The 18,617-nt window shown below is 40.5% G+C and overlaps 1 protein-coding gene across 1 annotated transcript in view; it reads right to left on the bottom strand.

Annotated features, from left to right (window-relative positions):
• Window positions 1-170: 170 nt before the first annotated feature.
• LOC108885358 (phospholipid-transporting ATPase ABCA1-like) overlaps window positions 171-18,617 on the bottom strand; it is a 38,900-nt gene continuing 20,453 nt past the window's right edge. Inside the window, 41 exon segments of the mRNA XM_051070723.1 lie at window positions 171-3,049; window positions 3,149-3,392; window positions 3,561-3,653; window positions 3,834-3,937; window positions 4,052-4,186; window positions 4,409-4,550; window positions 4,878-4,954; window positions 4,956-4,985; window positions 5,239-5,422; window positions 5,549-5,678; window positions 5,787-5,910; window positions 6,071-6,215; window positions 6,323-6,438; window positions 6,561-6,738; window positions 6,845-7,014; window positions 7,539-7,613; window positions 7,811-7,916; window positions 8,026-8,058; window positions 8,177-8,271; window positions 8,407-8,596; window positions 8,805-8,903; window positions 9,394-9,518; window positions 9,692-9,840; window positions 10,147-10,260; window positions 10,519-10,570; window positions 10,758-10,960; window positions 11,101-11,173; window positions 11,504-11,733; window positions 11,875-12,012; window positions 12,138-12,277; window positions 12,385-12,516; window positions 12,643-12,817; window positions 12,923-13,036; window positions 13,164-13,368; window positions 13,490-13,711; window positions 14,005-14,227; window positions 14,331-14,507; window positions 14,589-14,797; window positions 16,641-16,835; window positions 18,131-18,247; window positions 18,344-18,483. Of these exon segments, the coding sequence (XP_050926680.1) occupies window positions 2,906-3,049; window positions 3,149-3,392; window positions 3,561-3,653; window positions 3,834-3,937; window positions 4,052-4,186; window positions 4,409-4,550; window positions 4,878-4,954; window positions 4,956-4,985; window positions 5,239-5,422; window positions 5,549-5,678; window positions 5,787-5,910; window positions 6,071-6,215; window positions 6,323-6,438; window positions 6,561-6,738; window positions 6,845-7,014; window positions 7,539-7,613; window positions 7,811-7,916; window positions 8,026-8,058; window positions 8,177-8,271; window positions 8,407-8,596; window positions 8,805-8,903; window positions 9,394-9,518; window positions 9,692-9,840; window positions 10,147-10,260; window positions 10,519-10,570; window positions 10,758-10,960; window positions 11,101-11,173; window positions 11,504-11,733; window positions 11,875-12,012; window positions 12,138-12,277; window positions 12,385-12,516; window positions 12,643-12,817; window positions 12,923-13,036; window positions 13,164-13,368; window positions 13,490-13,711; window positions 14,005-14,227; window positions 14,331-14,507; window positions 14,589-14,797; window positions 16,641-16,835; window positions 18,131-18,247; window positions 18,344-18,483 (5,747 nt within the window). The 3' untranslated portion in view covers window positions 171-2,905.

The raw sequence follows: 18,617 nt of genomic DNA, 5'->3' as shown, positions 1-18,617 counted from the left end.
AAATAGACACACAGTCACATGCACAATCTAGAAACTCAGAGTCATCAGCGCACATTAACACACACGCCCAAACATACAGTAAACATATCTTTTGTTCTTTTGTTCCATTTGACAAGCCCACATTAGCTTTTTTTTACTCTGGCAAAAAAAAAAAAAAAAAAATCAAATCATTCAAAATGTATGAATTTTATTTTATTTATTAATGTAAAGAGTAACTATACACAAAGAGTAACAGACTCAAACTGTTGTTTAATACTTAAAAATGTAAACAAATAATAATATTGAGCACAAGAAGAGAAAAATCACCACCATGGTACTGTTCTGCATTTCTCTCTTTATCTCTCTGCTGTCTCTGCTTTTTACTAATTTCTCTCAATCACATGTAATCCTTCATTCTATTACACACAAATCTTTTAATGCAGTGGTGTAGCTTCAGTTTGTCTGAATCGTATCTGTTGTGTTCCAGTGCAGAGATTTGTTTTTAAATGTCTTAATTTGCCATACCCAAATCTCTACCTCTACATTTTTTTTTGAAATAAAAGGCTGTTAAGCCTGTAAAGTGCTCACATTTAACAGGGGTGTGGGGTGGGTGGCGGTGGCTTGGGCCCTCAGTGTTGGTGGCAGGGTTGAGCCTGAAGCCCCACGACACTATTAGATCCCCGAGATAACGGAAACCCCCTTTCCAAGACAGAGCACCCGTAATGACAATCTGTCATCAATTTAAACCCTGGATATGATTTTTTTTTTTTAACTATAAAGCATTGCAAGCACAACTCTAATTGCCATGGTCCCTGTTTACATGTAGTCTGGCTTATCGACTAGCTCTGGAAACATAATATGTATCTCAACCTTGTCTAAAAATTTTGAGTTACTGACAGTACAGTTAACTTCAGTGTGGCAGCTTATTAATGTGGACAGACAGAGAGATTGGAATTTGGCAGCATCACTAGAAGATAGAAAGAACTTGTAGTCTAATGAAGACTGAATGAGAGAGCACAAATATTACACAAAATGTGCTTTTTGTTTTCGAGCTGCTGAAAATGAACAGAGGAGGATTTCTGTAAGTGAGCCGATGAAAAAAAAAAGAAAGAAATGAAAGCACAACTTAAAATTCACAAAACAGTTGCCTCCTCAAGATTATGCTGGTTGATCAAAGATACATATTCAGCTCCATTTGGCACAGATACTTTTTGTTCACTCCACTGGTAACGTTTTTTTTTTTTTTTTTTTTTTACTTGACATCACACAATTGCTACTGTACATAATATCCACATCGGCGCTGGCTCAGGTCTTAAACACCCCCCGTCATGCCCTCACACAGGCATGTATAAAAACATGTTACTGGAACAGGCACCTACTTTAGATCTCATACAAGCACAATAGCTGTGTATGAGAGCTACACGATAACCTGCAGGAATCATCTCATCACATTTTTTTTTTACAACAGAATTTGGATGTAGACTCCACGTTTATATATGCGCCGGTAAACCCAACAACAATGAAGCAGAATTCAGTCCTCCCCAGTCCTTTACAAGCCGATCCGATGGCATGCTTCGGCACACACGCAGAAGTGCTGACAGTCAAGGTGTGTGGCGTGTTGGAAAGCATGCAATATATATTTCCAATGAACTTTCAGAAACCAGTCCAAATTCTTCAGCCATCTTCAGCTTTCTTGTGTCTGTTCTGATTAACCTTCAGTTCCATTTTAAAGAGGACAGGGCGAGTAAAAACCAGCCAGTATAGCAGACTGCACATCTTGTACAGACATCAAGCAACCACAAGATTTTTTTTGTTTTGTTTTGTTTTTGACAATAAAGGACACAATTAAAAAAAAAACAGTCAAGTTTCATTCATCATCTCCACAAAAAGCTCATTTTTGTGCTTTGATGCATGTTGGTATCTGTCTTATACATTCCTTGGCAGCCTACATACATTGTTGTCTTTAATGGAGTGCTCAGATTCCTCTCTCCACCATGATACAGTATAGGCACTGTGCTGGACAATGTCAAGGACACCAAGAACAACAAATAAAAAAAAAGACAATTTGGTTATCAATCTTAATTGTTATCCAAACAAAAAATAAAATAAAATAAAAAAACTCCAAAGAGGTTATGTTTGTCAAGTTGAATTAAAAAATCTAATTAGTAAAAATTAATATCTTGCATGATAGCATGAAATCAATTGGATTGTAAATACTTTTTTTTTTTTTTTACCATCAGCAATATAAAACAACTGCGCTTGGTAACGAAGTGAGATTGAGAGAGGTTTGACCCTGAATAAAAAAGTAGTCAGTCAGTCCGTCTTTTAGCAGTTGGCAGTGAATGATCCGAACTTGTTTTTGTTTGTCTTACACTGGCCGTGATTTCACGATACAGAGTAGCACATACACAGTCTCACTGACTACTGCTAACTACTTCTAGGAATGGGGATCAAAAACTAGAGATATTTCCTTCCATCATCCCCGATGCCTTGTCCATCCATGTGAGCAGCAGGGCTACAAGCCTTCCAGTCTAACACAGCGTTATGTTCCTGCTGTTGCTTCAAGTGTTCTGAGTCTTTTCTTTCTCTCTGCCCACCCTAGTGAAGGAGAAGCACCAGTCTCCAACCCTCACAGGAAAATTTTCTCATCTTAAATATATTTATATATGTCTTGCATTGATTTGCATTGAGTTTTCATTGCTTCAGTGTCTGTCATGATACCTGCAGTCTCTGCCTTTTTCAAGAGGCTGTGCGCTGAAGTGCAGGTCCACTGAGAAATGAGAACAATTAAAAAAGACTAAAAAATAGAAAAGAAAATTAAAACAACATAGTTCGTCTCCCCCTCAGGTTAGTGGTCCATATTTTCTGTGGTTGAGGGGGAGGGTGGGCGAAGCATAGCAACTCCCACTGATGGTATGTTGTGGAATCAGACACAGCTCTCCCTACTCTTGCTGTCCATGAGGAAGGAGTTTAGCTGGGAAAAGTCCACTACCACAGCGTCCCGCTTGCTCAGGTGGACATCTTTCAAATGGTCCTCGTCACTTTGGTCCTTGGCGAAATTTACAAACACCTGCAAGGGTAAAGATGAGGAAAAGGAAATTACTACATTGCTTAAGTTGAAGACAAAAACTCAATAGTAGTGGGTGTAGCCGTGGACAAATTTGCTTACTTGGTCTAGAGTGGTCTGAGAGACAGAGTAGTCCTCTATGCTGAGTGCCTCCTTGTTCTTGGAGAGCAGGGAGAAAATGCGGGCGAGGGAGGTGAGGGACGAGGGCAGCTGGTATTGCAACATGTTGCGGTGCTTCTCTTTGAGTGTGCTGCCTGGCAGCTCCTGTTCGATGAACTCCATCACTGGCCGAAGGTCAGGGTCTGGCCCCGCCACCCGCAGGATGATGGTGTAGCCATCACCGAACCTGATGAGAAAAGAAAGAAGCATATTTCAACAAACAAGTGTGACAGTGTTGCAAATTATTATTACTGTAAGACAATATTAGCCACTGCAATCCAGGAAGTTGTCTCATTTAAAAAAGAATTGAGAGGCCTGTGTATGTGTGTGCTATTGCTGTAATGTGTGTTCCTACCTGTTTTTGAGGTGCTGTACACTGCCCAGACAGCGGAACCTGCCATTGACCATGATGGCCATCCTGGTGCAAAGTGCTTCACACTCCTCCATACTGTAAAAACATACCATAACACACCAAGATGAGGTTAGTCATGTTGGGATACATACATTAATTAAGGAGATAAAAAAGAATAAATTATGTATTTGATGCAAATCTAAAAATAGCTTATTGTGTGTTGAAACATAATTGTGTAGTTAACTGAATGGATGTAGTTGAGATGGCCAGGCTAACCTGTGAGAGGTCAGGACTACAGATCGTCCCTCTTTGATGATACTAAGGATGGCGTTCCATAAGGCGCGACGTGCCTTAGGGTCCATGCCTGTAGTTGGTTCATCCTGTGAATATGAAACAACAGATACTCAGCTGGTGCTACAGTGTAGAGTTGAACAAACAATCTACTATCTTCAGGAATTTGTGGGTTTATGAAAAAAGTATTTTTTTCCACTTACCAGAAACACAACAGGTGGTCCTCCTATGAGAGCGATGGCAGTAGACAGTTTCCTCATGTTTCCTCCACTGTAGCTGCCTGCTGCCTTGTCCACATATTTGACCAACCCAAGCTTCCGGATGCCCCACTCTGCCACCTAGTGGACAGGGTAAAGTTTTCTGTGTCAACTATATACACATGCACTTTATTTCATAACATAGACTATTAATAAAAGACAGGCTGTTTATTTGTATATCTCATATAATGTATCATGAGTCTACAAAAATAGAAGTCTGATGTTCATATAAGAAGATCAATAGTCAACAATAAAGTCATAGATGATACTGTATGTTTATGTATGTGTTTGTTTGTTACTGACCTCGCAGACTTCCTTCTCGGGCACTCCTCTCAAGATGGCATAAAACTCGAGATGCTCTCTGCCGGTCAGCAGGTCGTTGATGGCATCAAACTGAGGACAGTAGCCCATGTTCTGATGCACTTCATCAATCTCTGTAGTTACACTGGAGTACAATAAACACAAAGAGGAGCATGATTAAGTTTCATAATGTAGCCTTGTATTTTTTTTCTCATATCTCAAAGAAATTCTGCTTGTTTGAACAAATTTACTCAAGTCCTTATCTCAACAGGAGTGGGATAGAGTTGCTTTACTCTGCCTTGATTCAATATATTTATTTCAAGTACCTTTAATTATCTCACTGGTGCTGAGAAAATATCCCTATTTCTTGCCAGTTAGATAGGTTACGTGGGCAAATATTTTCTATATTCTATAATAGTCTATAATAAATGATTGGATGCATTGTTTATTTTGTGGTATGATGTGTCCTTACCTTTTGCCAGCCAAGTAGGCCTCTCCACTGGTCACCACAGAGTCTCCTGTCAGCATTTTAAAGGTGCTGGTTTTTCCCTGCTCCATTCACCCCCAGCAAACCAAAGCACTGCAGGAAACAAAAAAGATTAGAACATTAATCTCAAGACAAGACTTATTTTGCAAGAATGTAGGGCAATCTTAGTCTTACAAATTCATTATCTAATATGGTAATTTTTAACCTAATTTTAATCAAAAATTAACCAGCTCATATATAAACATATAAACAATAAAACAGTATGATCGCTCAAAGCCCATCTTTTCCTGTCTTTTCCTTGTGGCCTGGTCTAGATTAGGATTAAGATACTATATCTGTATCGTACCTCTCCAGGGGGGATGCCGACACACAGCCGGTCCACTGCTGGCTTCTGTTTTCGTTTATAAACCTTGGTAAGCTGTCTGAGCTCTAGGATGTCTGATTGTCCTCCACCACTCAGGATCCTCTGTCGCTCTCTGGCCACATCCTCATCCTCTTCTCCAATAGGCTTTAGATGACTGGTGGATGACCTGGAAAATTATAGGGGAAATTCATAACTAAATGTCTTTATCTATTTGAATAAGGAGGTCTCAGACATGAATGCTGCATTACGTGCAGAGGAGGCATCAATGAGTCTGTAGAATACTAAAGCTGACCTGGCCTTGATGCAGAAGCGGTACTGAATGAGCACAGTGATGCAGAAGAAGACAATGCCCTCTATGGCCATTGCAAACAGGTTCTTTCCCACCATGTCCCAGGCCAGAGGGGAACGGAACCGGTTTTCACCTGCAACAGAACCCACATTTCAGCACTTTTAGAAAAATTCTCTTGACTGCCTTGAAAACATTTTTTTTACATACATGGCAGGTTTTAATAGAAGTCTGTTGTACTTACCAAATCTCTCCAAAGCATCAGCCATTGCCTGGTTCTTCACCATGTCAATCAGTCCTCTGCCCAGACAGAAGTGAGGGAAGATGAGGAACACGTTCTTCAGGATGTCGTTGATACCACCAATCTCCTGAAAGAGGGATATGCAAACATTCACAGTTAATATTTAATCAAGATAGACCATTTGCTCTCAAACAGTTCTCAATCCACTTACAAAAAATCTCTCTCTCTACACATTTTTGTGAGATCATCAATCGATCAACTGACTGCTCCATGAAAACATTACTTACATTGCTCCCAAACAGCTCCAGTACAAATGTGGAGACGCTGCCATTGATTCCAATCAGTATGTTAACACTGGTCAGAACCACATAGGCCGTGCTGGGAATCTTAAAGAAAAATGAGGCTGGGTACATCAGAGGGGTGATCGACCATCTGGAAGGAGACACAAAGATCATTTTAGACGAGGAGAGGTTCAATAAAAAAAGCGAAAAATTGAATTGAATGAAGAATCAGTTAAACTGGATGTGAGTCAAACTCACCCGTAGAGCAGAAGCAGCAGGGCCAGCACAGGCAGATTGGTGGAGGAGACGTAGGCGTCTTGTTGGAAACACACAAAGATAATGATGACCAGTGTGGCGGGGACGATGTAGTTACACTGCAAGAGAGGGAGAAAATCAGTTTTCAAGTTTTACAAAGACAAAAAGAAGTGCAGCACATTCTTTTCTCTTTTGATTTCTCATACAATTTAGAGAAGAGCCGATGGAACCAAGAGCTTACCATATCCCAGACAAAGTTGGCCAGCCAGTAGAGGAAAGGCTGCACTCCACTGATGAACTGCATATGTTTTGCCTTGTTCACTCTCTCCTGGATGAGGAAAACCACAAAACTGGCAGGGACAAAGGACATGGCGAAGATCACGCAGATGGACACCAAAACGTCCACTGATGTCGTCATCCTGAGTGAGAGAGAAAAGATCGAAGGAAGAAATGAGAATGAGCCGCGGTGTTTCCAGAAAAGGGTTAGGTTAGTTTTCAAACACGCCCTCATATCGTAATACTCACAATGCCACCTGTGACAGCTGCTCTTTTGTGAGGTTGAGCGGGTGATTGTAGGCAGTGATGCCAAACTTTGTGGGGTCTTTGCCGGCTGGCAGACTTGCCCGCAGGATGCCATTGTTCATCACGTTGAGGAAAGAGCCAATGCTGTGCCAGCCCTTGTTGTTAAACCAGATCTGGAGAAAAGAGAAGCAGATGTGACATTTTAGTTTCTGTAACGTCAGAGAGAAAAAAAAAAAACAGAACAGCCTGGAGGTAAATAGGCTGAGTGCCTTCAGAGTAAAAATTGGAAGATTTTGTCCTTGTGAAGTGCCTCACACGGCTCTATTCCCACTAAATGACTTGCTCTGTACTGTCTCCTTTGTTAGCCCCATGTCTATGCCTTTCTTTGTTCAATGTTAATGGGTTTTTTTGTGGTGAAATTTAAGGAATATGAAAAGAAATACGCAGAGTGTGCAAGTGGCATATAAAGAAGAAAAAACAAAAACCATGAAATTTATCAGTAGAAATCAATTGTTATGAATCAAATTACACAATATGAATAGAATGACTGATGAATATTGTGTCCTCAAGGGCATAACAGCAGCATTGTTGAAGAATTTGATCAGGCAGGCTTGACGGTAACCTACAGAGCCACATGCTGATGTATAACCAGGCTGTGTGTGTATGTATGTGTGTACGTGCGAGTGTCTGTGCTAACCTTGACGTTATTCTTGGTGTCCAATCCTCGGATAAAACTGGAGAGACTGTGAAAGAAACGATCTGCTGCAGTTCCCTGGAGGGTGAGTGAGACAGAGGGAGAAGGGGTGGGAGAAGGAGAGAATCCTCTTAAGTACAAGGGGCACACTGTTCAAAACCCACAATAATATGAGTTTATCAAATATAGTTTGGCCACAGCTGTTGATTCCCTGTATACAAGAGTTAGTATCTTATCAGTGTCTTAGCATGTAAAATAATAATGAAATCTCTTACCCTCTCCAGACGGAAGCGCCTCCTCAGCTGAGCGATTGCATCGTCAATTTGATCTCTGTTGGACAGAAGCTGAGAACTCCTGGCACCCAATGAGAATCCACCATATCTGTGGAGAACAGTCATTTAATATCAGTGAAGGACACAGCAGAGCTGAAGTCAGTTCATTATTATCGATATATCAGTAAGCTCAAAATGAATTATGACTGATAATGTACCTGAACTCGTTGACCCAAATCTTATTCTTCAGACTGTCAGAGAAGACAAAAAATTTAATGGTTAACAATTGCTTGAGTGAGAAATTATACAATGAAGCCATAATTAACACAAATGAAAGTTTGTAACAAAAGTATGGGAGATGAATGTTACCTCTTGCCAATAATCTGAGCGTAGGTTTTAACCAGATAGTCTGAGATGTTTCTGCCAGTCAAATTCTGGAGAGTGTCTTTCTCACTGATCTTCATCTGGATACACAAACAGGGAGAGAGGGTAATTAGGTGTGTATGTGTGTATAAGAGAACACAGGAAGGTCATTTGATCTTTACTTTTGTAATTTTGTAACTTTAGTTTTGACTTTCTAAATGTTTGGTGACACCAACCTGTGGTGGTGGAAGTCCCCCAGCACCAGCTGGACACTCTGGCAGCATCCTCTTGCGCCCCTCGCAGCTGCACTCACACAGGGGAGACGGATTCTCCATGGTCCAGTTGCCTTTGTCGAACATGTCCTTCACACTTTGAGAGACTTGCGGAACCGACCACTCATCCTCTACTGCAGTGCAGGGGGTGTCACTGAAGCACAGAGAAAGAGACAAGTTTATATTAAACTCCAAATCACCATTTTATGTGTGTATATGATTATAATACAATACTAATACTATATACAATACATAAATCTACCCTATATCTGTGTATATATATTTCTATTTTTCCTGAATGTTGGTTGTGTTTTTTTTTTTCTTTTTTGCAATAAGATAAAAAACAAACAAACAAAACTCACGGTATGGGTTCTCCTTCCATGCAGCGTGTTCCAAATCCTGGTTTTTCTGTCAGGGCTCCCAGTAGTTTATTGGTGTGAGGGTCCTCAGGTATGTCATTACTATAAAGACACAAGGAACCCATTAAATAACACATGCAGAAGGTGCTTATCATTCTGTTATCTTTTAAGAAAAGTGCAGTCATCTGGACACAAGTAATAATGGACAGACAACCTCATCTAGAAGGCAATGAAACAAAAAATGCGTATTGAGTATGTAACTATTGTATTCAGTGCAGTTTCAGCACTTTTTGCTGCTAAGCTAGTGAGCTTAAAATACATCTGTTAGGCAACACATGAAGGTAAGTATGGTTATGTAACCTTATAAATGTTTAATTGGCTGTGCACATTGTAGATGGATATAACACATTTCTTTAGGAAAATGTGCCCGTTCATTTTTTTCTTAACAGGAAAAGAGAAATATTTGTGCACTAAGATTGAGAAGGGGTTTGACAGATGATTGACTAGTTATTATATTATTATTATTATTATAATAAATGGATGAAGAGGAAGAAAATGCATTTTTTTACAGACAGAAAGAACAATATCTCACCTGATGAAGGTGAACTGTTCTCCATACATGCCGGGATCCAGAGCCAGACTGGGGTACTTTCCAAACGGAGGAACAATCAGGCTGAACACCAAGGCAATGCACACAAACACCGCGGGGAGAACAATCTGAAAAATAACACCATGAAGATTTATTACATCTAACACCTCAGAACTATTGCTTCATTGTAGGATGAAATTGTTAAGAAAATCTTGCACTATTCATACAAGGCAGAAAGACTCACTCACATTGGTTTCCTCTATATGTACAGTGAGTGTATATGAAAATAGCATCTGCATACCTGAGCAAAGAATCCTTTCCTGGAACGCCGGGCGTAGAGGAATCGTTTCCAGAGAAGTGCAACAAACTGCTGTCTCTTCAGACTCCAGCCTTTGACCTGGTACGAACCTTTGCCATCTGTTCCACTGAGCCAGTCAGTCTCACGGGATTCTGGACACAGACACCATGATCCACATGAGCAAATTTGCAACATGACAAGTGTCTGTCTTGATCTTGTAATATTGCTAATAGAAACTGCCTGCAATTGCAGTTTTACTGCTATGAAGCAACTTTCAGCAATTTTTATGCTTTACAAAATATGTCTAGTTTCCATCAAGGAGAAATTGCACTGTTTCCCCAGTAAAAAAAAAAGAGATGTAACACATGCACCAATTATCCAAGAGTTAAAAAAAAAAAGAATGGCAGCAACAAGACTGTTGCTATCATTGCACTGCATGCTTGGTAGTGCAGTTCTACCTGGATCACCTTCAGAGTCGTTGAAGTCAAAGTCATCCTCAGTGAAGGGCTTCAGGCAGCTCTGGTGATCTCCAAAGGCATGACGACGACGAGTCCTGGTTGGTACGACTCCATCTGCAGTCACAGGAGAGTAAACAGATTCATTTAACTCTCTTCAGTGTCATGTTTTCTATTTTGATTAAAGATGATGTCCCATTCTTCAAGACTTTCTCATTCAAGACTTTCTGGCCCATACAATAGTCTGCAATTTATCTGTGATTCTTCTAATATTATGTCTAAAACAAGGGTGAAAAAATCATTTTAAAATAACCGTGTTAGGTGTATAAATACTGTAAATCTAATTATCATTGCACAAAATCTCACAAGTCTCACCTGAGAGCTCAACAGAGTCCACTCCACTGTCCTCAGCCACTTTCAGGAAAATCTGCAGAGTTGGAAGACACAAGATTAAAACATTGGCTAAACTGAAAACAGATGGTGCAGGGGGATATAACCAGTAAACCAAATATAAAACACACACACCAGACAATGAGATATTTACAACCAATAATGAGAGGTCAGCTGTGGAAGATCAGACAAAAAAAGTCAATCAGCTCTTCAGCGCTCCTTACCTCTTCCAGGGTGGTGTCAGATATTCCATAGCTGGATATTCCCAGGTCGGTGAGTCGGTCGTCAAGCTCATGGAAGAGCTCCACAAAGGCTCCATCTTTAGCGGACTGGTAGGGTAAGACATAGGTGAGTTCATGGCCGAGATCCTCCACCAGGCGAGCCTCTGGCACATGCTTGAATATCACGTTAGAGATGAGGGAGACATCTGTAGGAAGGGGCAGAAAGAGCAAGAGATTGATGAGAGGAAATTAAAAACATCAACATCTTATATGTCTTGCAAAGTTAATTTTACAGGGAAACAAACTTGACTAACTTTGAGGTAGCCATTTTATACTAAGTTCTTACCAATAGTGGTAGTTTCACTCTCTGGCTCACTGCCCAAACCAGCATCTGAACTGCTCTCTGATACGCTGTCCTCCTAAACAAAAGACAAAGAGGGCAACAAGTTAAGTAAGTAGGACTAAATCAAACATTTGATTTCTTTGTGATAATAAATTCTCACTGAGTCACAGAATCTTTCTATTTTTAAGTCTTTGTACCAATTAAACTGTCAGAGGAGAAATCTGTCACAATCTTCACTTCTTTACTTTTGAGCACACTGTGAGAGAATGAATCATGATGTACTTGTTACATTCAAAGCGATTACTCAGACAGAAAAAGAACAAGCTTCTGTAATTAGAACGACACTGGAGGTGAGACTATTTATCTTTCAAAAACGAACTAATGTTACCAGTTGCATCTCTTTTACCTTCTCTGTTTTCTTGCTATAGCAGACGGTGCTGGCCGAATTCCTGCATGACTGAAGTGTCAAGTCATAATCTCTCTTGACCAGGGTCAGATAGTAGCCTGTCCCCAGATGAGTCTTCAGGAAAAGCGAGGAGCCTACACAGCACAGCTTGCCGTGGGAAATGATGGCGATTCGGTCACCCAGGATGTCAGCCTCATCCATATGGTGAGTGGACAGGATGATGGTGCGGCCTGACCAGTGAAAAACAAATTCAGCTTAATTGGATAGAAGATTATGTTTCTGGGGAGTCTTTGACTTACTGATATATATCAAGAACTGAAAAGAATAAATAAGTACTGCATGAATAAGAGTATACTATCAGTTGTATTTACCTTGTCTGTACTTAAGTAGCAGGTCCCAGATGCCCCTGCGTGCATAAGGATCAACCCCAGCAGTAGGTTCATCCAGGATCACAACCTTTGAGCCCCCAACAAAAGCCAGGGCCACTGACAGCTTCCTCTGCATCCCACCTACAAACACAAAAGGAAGTTAGAATGAAAGCTTTAAAAACTACTGTCAATATGGAAATCCCCTTGTCAAACATGGGGAATGTGAAACTACTAAAAGATAAAATAATTGAAATAATTAGACTGACCGGACAGGGTGCTGGTGCGGGACTTTCGTTTGTGAGGGAGTCCGACATCGTTGACAATTTGCTCCATCTCTGCCTTCACTTTCTCCTCTGGCAGCCCCTTCAGTCGGGCATAGAACCAGATGTGCTCCTCAACCGTCAGCCTGGATTACAGCAAAGCAAAAAAAACAATGTAAAAAGTCACAAAATTACCAAAGAGCACGAGGCTATGTGTATGTTAAGAATTGAGTTCTTGATACCATATACATACATGCTGAAAAGTACGTTGTGCTGAGGGCAGACACCCAAATTCTGACGGATGGTGCTGAGTTCGGTGCGGATGTCCTTGCCGAGGATGTAGGCTGTACCAGAGGTAGGTGGGAACAACCCAGTTAAGATTGACCTATTAGAAAAAAGGCAGGGATACAAACAGTCAATCATCACCTCAACTAAGTAGATTTCAGATAGTTGTAGCTCCTCTTTTGGGCCATTGCAGTTGTGGTGTATGATGAAGTGTGTATTATCTTACATAGTTGTGGTCTTGCCAGCTCCATTGTGTCCGAGGAAGGATGTGATTTGTCCTTCGTAGAACCTCAGGGACAGTCCGTCTACAGCCAGCTTGTTTCCGTGGCTGTAGACCTTTACCAGATTCTCGATGTAAACACCTGGGTCGATGTGACCTGGCTCCTCCTCAATACACACAGCTGTGGACAGAATAAAAACGACAACAGAGTTTTAGCACTGAAATAAGGTAAGGTTCAGGCTTTATATGTGAAAATTCTAGTAATAACAATGATTAGGATTCGTACCCTCAGCGTTGCCCTTCTTTGACAGAGGGGTGGAGATGTTCTTGTTCTCTTTCTCCCCACACCAGTATGTCCTAGTGAAAGGGAAATACCAAGGCCTTGGGATCCCATATTGACCTGGAATACAAAGAATTGTCTTTTTTAAATCATTGTACACCAGAATAATCTACAAGAACTCATAGTACTAGCAAGATTTAACAGTACATCACTGATTTAGCAATTGTAAATTTTGTCCATGACTTACCAGGAAACACAGCTTCAATGTACCAGGTCATTACTCCGTACAGAACAGCGTCAAACAGCATGAGGCAGATAGAAGTGGTCAGGTTGTAGCTGTCTTCCTCTAGAGGGCTAGCCAGCAGGTTGGACCACTGGATACCCACCCCTTGCTCCTCAAACAGGGCAAAGTACTCACAACCAAACCCAAAAGCAACAGGAGACAGCAGACTCTGAGAGGAGAACAGAGAAACAGAGAGTTTAGTGTGGAGAAAAATAAACTAGACTTTTTGAGTATGCCCATCTGATTCATGCATGCATTCATAAGATTCTTATTAAATTTCCTTCACACACCACAACAACTTTTGCTCCAAAGCCGACATAGTCTTGCCAGGCGACACACAGTACATAGGGCAGGTAGAGAGTGAAGTAGATGATCCCTCCGCAGGCAGCTGCCAAGTTGGCACGAGAGAAGAGGGTGCTGATGAGGAAACACTGCATGATGGTCACAACGCCGAATGATCCCAGGAAAAGAAACACAACACCCGAGTCACTGTAAGGCAGCAGGTTGCCCATCTGAGAAGAGCGACAGGGAAAAAGAGAGAGAAAAAAACAAACAAAGTTAAATAGTTTCCTAGTTACAGCACTATGATATCACTTGTTTTCCACAAATGTCCAAATGTTGATGACATTTCTAGACAATGAGGTGTTGTAGTCATGGAAAAACAGAATGACTATCAAGTTAAATGTTGAGTCCTAACATCATTGATGATCAGTGTGAATATGTCCACTTATTTCCTATCATTTGCTGACATTCCTGTGTGATGATGCCCTGTATGCACATGTATGTGTGCCTGTTTGACACTAACCTTTAATAACATCACCAACAAGCCTGCACTGATCAGCAGCGGGATTAAGCTGCTGATGAACCAGCTGAGCCACAGTGTGCCGTTGTTCAGTCCCATGATCCTCATGGTCTCCTTGAGCCGTGCCTCCTTCTCGTACACAACGCCCTTGATGATGATGGCCACTGAGTACATCCATGCCAAGGTCATAAAGAGAGGCATTGACCGACTCATCACCCGAAGGAAACTGTGAAACAAAAGTGAGAGAAATGAGTCACACACCTTTTCAAGTACCTGTATATACTGTAAGTACCTGGATTTTAGTTTTTCTTCCCACGCTGTCCACTTACATGTCATCAACATAACAGGGGTAGGGCATCTGCTGAATGTAGATACCGGTCCTCTCCTGGGAGCCAGTGACGGCCCTGATGATTCCGTGCTCGATGACATCCTGCAGGTAGGAAAATCCGCCCCAGATGTACCGAAGGTCCTCGAAGGGGTCTGCTCTGGGACCAGGGTCCCAATATCTACGATGCAAGATGAAAATTATAAGTCTCATAGCAACATAAAGCTCACAGATTCAATAGTAGTTGGATGCAACCCCTTACCCATCTTTAATCTTGTTTGTCCTCTCCACATTGTCAATGTCCATGCGGATCTTGTAGTTGACATTTGGAGGCAGGTCAGTGCTGTTGCTATGGCCGATGTCAGGAAACACGATTCCTGCCCAGAATTTCTGGTTGTCCAGGAGACCCATGGATTTGTTGACCAAGCGCTCCTCATTTGCTACTGGCTCCAGCTTGTCCAGGTTCACACACTGAAGGGGAGAGAGTGAATTTATACCATGGTTTGATCAGTTTGATGAGAGAAGATGGTGCTTTTGTATTAGCTGTAGTGAGATGTAAATGGTGTCAGAAAACACGTTAATTAATTAAGGATGGAAAAGACATGTAGTCAGATGTTTTGTAATGGGACAGACAAACGCTAGTATTTTCAATGTTAATGTAAAATGGTCCTAATGGTAAAGGTTGGACTATAACTGTTTATTTTGAGGCTTCTGTAGTTTACCGAGTCATCAGCCTGCAGCTCATTTTTAGTGACATGTCTTTAACAGCTCTAAAACAAACTAATCAGCTCTTACATGCAAGTCATAAAAATTCCTCCTAAAACAATCACATGCTTTCCTCACAAATAATGTTGAGAAGATCACAAATATGAACTTTATACCCTATTACACAAACTCATGTGCTTCGGGTAGGCACTGAGTAAGTTGTTTTGCTGGTTTGTTGAGACCTCCTACAGATTAGCCTCTCACATATTTAGCTGACATAAGCTGACTTATACCCCATCCCCTCATACTGAGTGTGTGAGAAGCCAATGAGTTCAGAAAGCATTAAGAAAACACAGCATGAGTGCTCCTAATGCTATGGGTGTGACAGTCTTTTATAGTCGTGTAAGGCCTTGACATAGTTTCTGGTGTGAGTAAAGTCAGTTTACACACATTATATATGATCTTCTTAAAGGTTGAGGTGCAGTCAGTAGGTCAGTGGGTTGTTTGCAGTGTTGCTAGATGTAAAGAGCGCCAAAGATAATTCACAGGGTTCGATGCTCATGTGACAATAATACCCAACTGACCTTAAGTTAGTGTTTAATATTCTCTATTTGTAAATGATTGGTATTGTGTTTGCGTAATTTATTGCATTTTCCACTGTGGTAAGCAGAAAGAGTAGACTGAGGGGAGTGTAAGGTCATGAGGTTGATTCAAAACCACATTGAAATCATCTCTTATATTTGAAGATCAGTCTATTGTCACATTTGTCTGCATCACCAGTATGTGGAATGGACAACATCATTATTTATTTAGGTAATGTGATTATTAATATATATCAGAGGTACATCACCAGGCTTTTACGTCACATTAACTACTGAACCATGATGTTTATTCTTCAGACATCTCAATGAAAAAATCCCCTGACACAGATAAATAAGTGATAATTGCCTATTCACTGGGGCATGAACATTGATTAATATTTGGCAGGAGTTTAGGGGGTGGTTGTTTATTGCTAGGGCTTGGATCTGGCATACAAACCCATTACGCAGACAGAGAGCAGTGACACACTCGGCATAGGGATGATTTAATTTGTTGAGGGAAGGGAAGGAAAAGGACATTTGATTTCAAGGGTTTTAATAGCTGTGTGAGATCTAAATGCAGTTGAAAGTGTGTTAAGAAACAATAAAACACACTGTAAGATGTAGTAATGCTTTGACCTAAATGGGCATTTAACCTATTCCTAGGTTTTCTTTGCATCTTGACCTAAATGGAAGATATTGGATCATAACTATTTTACAGATACAACTTAAGACCCATACAAATATGGGTTTATTGACTACACAGTAATATAATTTCTACATTTATAGACTGGACTGGTCATAGAGAAATATCAAACCATGCTCTACATTTATTTTGCTTTGAAGTCAAAATTGTCTTGGAATTTTATGCACAACATACAATATATTTCCTGGGGAAAAAATCCATCACTGCACACACCTCACTGCTGTCATTCTGTGAATATTGTCATCATTATATTATAAAGTGCTATTTACTTTGTGTGTGTTGTCTTTTTGGTGACTTATCCTTTGTCTTACACTAACACACTAACCTCCATGAAGCGTGAGATGGTCTGTATGGCCTGGTCAGTTTCATTGAAGACTTCTCTCCAGGTATAGGCGGATCCTGCAGGTCTTTGGTCCTCTGAGGTCTTGGACAGAAAGTTGAACACATCTGACACGCGCCACTCAGTCTCACTGAGCTGGGCATTAAGGAATGCAGCACTGGCGTTATTCTGGAGCAGGGTCTGCAAAAAAGGGCGGAAGATTTTAATTGATCATTATATACTATCTATTTAGGTCTGTGAGTCAATGTGTAATTACCCACTGAAATTAAAAATAAAAAAAAATTACAGATAAAAATTTGCAAGTGGTTCAGTGTTCATTTTTTACAGCCATTTTACAGCCACTTCTTTATTTATATTAGGATAATATTAACTTATTATCCTTATTAACTCTCACTCTGTAAAATGTATGTCAAACAACAGTGACAAAACAGCTGAATAATCGCTGCATGCCTTAAGGCTTGTTTGGTTTTCTGACCTTTATTACTGCTGCACTCTAAGTGTGTTAGTGTGTATGTGTTATTTTTGTATGGCTTGTGATCTTTTTTTTTTTTTTAAACTGTCATTTGATTTTTTTTTTTTTTTTTTTTTTTAGCTCCCTGGGGCTTTTCTTAAAATCATTGTATTATTGCAGCAATTTACCTCTTTCCTGGACACACAAGTGTATTTAATTTAATCAAATACTGCACATAATGGAAGATTATTTAAGTCCTCTTATTTTTTAAAGCTGTCATCAGAACAAAATAAAACTGGAACTGAGCTTTAAACTACTGGTTTTTAATAAGTGACGCACATCAAAAGCCTCAGTGGTGCATCACTGACAAAAAGCAGAACAATGCTGAGTGTCAATATCACCTTTCACCACTAGGTGGAAGTGGTGCTTATGCAATTTACATAGGAAATATGAAGAAAAACATCTCTCCAGCCAGGAAAGCCATGTAAACACCTGTGATATCTGACAGCGACATTTTTTTCTTAAGCACATGACAGTAAATGGCTGATCCTGCAAAAGACACATTTTTACACTCAGTAATCAAGATAGAACAAGTAGTCCTGTGTGCAAGAAAATCAGCACTTAGGGTGCTTGTCCCTGGTTTGATCTGACCAGAGTGAGAACAAATAATGAAGTCATTTCATGTTTTGCTTAATGTTTTTAGATGACTACCAAACACCACACTGACAATTCCTCTATTTTTTGTTTTAATTAAGTTTTATGGTTGACCTCAACTCACAACAGTCTCTTTCAGCCAGTCATATATTTTGTTAATGTTGTTACAACTAAAGTAATCTGGGTGGTGACCTCCGCAGTCTAAACATGAATGGTGCTTCCTTTGCAAGTCACATCAGACACATAAATATGCTAGAGTCACAGAGATGCACAAATTACTGTCTTTCAACCCCTAATGTAAACAGGAAAAACACTGGGAACACACAGCTCTGATGTGTGTACTTGAATAATTTCAGTGTGTCCCACTCACCCTAACCAAGTCCATTTCCTCGCTATTCTCCATGAAGTTCCAAATTTTGGGCCTCATCTCCTCCCACATCCCTCCAAGGTCTCTCAGGACACCGAGTTCCTGGAAGGTCTTATTAACCTGCAGCACACGTATACATACACGTCCTCAGTCATTTAATGGGTCTTAAGTGATTATTCTTGTAAGGTTTTAGAATTAAAGAGGGGGTTTTTGTACCTCGTGGATGATCCTCTGTGTTGCTGGAGTATCTGGGGTGTACAGGATCTTCCCCATGAGCAGTGGCTTCAGGGCTCTCCAGATCATCCTGGAAATGGGACTGGACTCAAGGCTCCGCATCATGTTGTTACAATAAGGGGCTGGGGAATAAATACAGACATTTTTAGTCATTTGAATTGAATTGATTGAATTGTTATAGACTGTGAAAAATAACTCGGACAAAAGTATAAAAAGTCAGTATAAAAGGTCAGACCTTCAGACACAACAGCTTCGG

The sequence above is a fragment of the Lates calcarifer genome, linkage group LG5, assembly GCF_001640805.2.
Source record: "Lates calcarifer isolate ASB-BC8 linkage group LG5, TLL_Latcal_v3, whole genome shotgun sequence".
NCBI lineage: Eukaryota > Metazoa > Chordata > Actinopteri > Centropomidae > Lates > Lates calcarifer.
The sequence above is the reverse complement of the archived record's forward strand: the minus strand, read 5'-3'. Positions and strand labels throughout refer to the sequence as shown.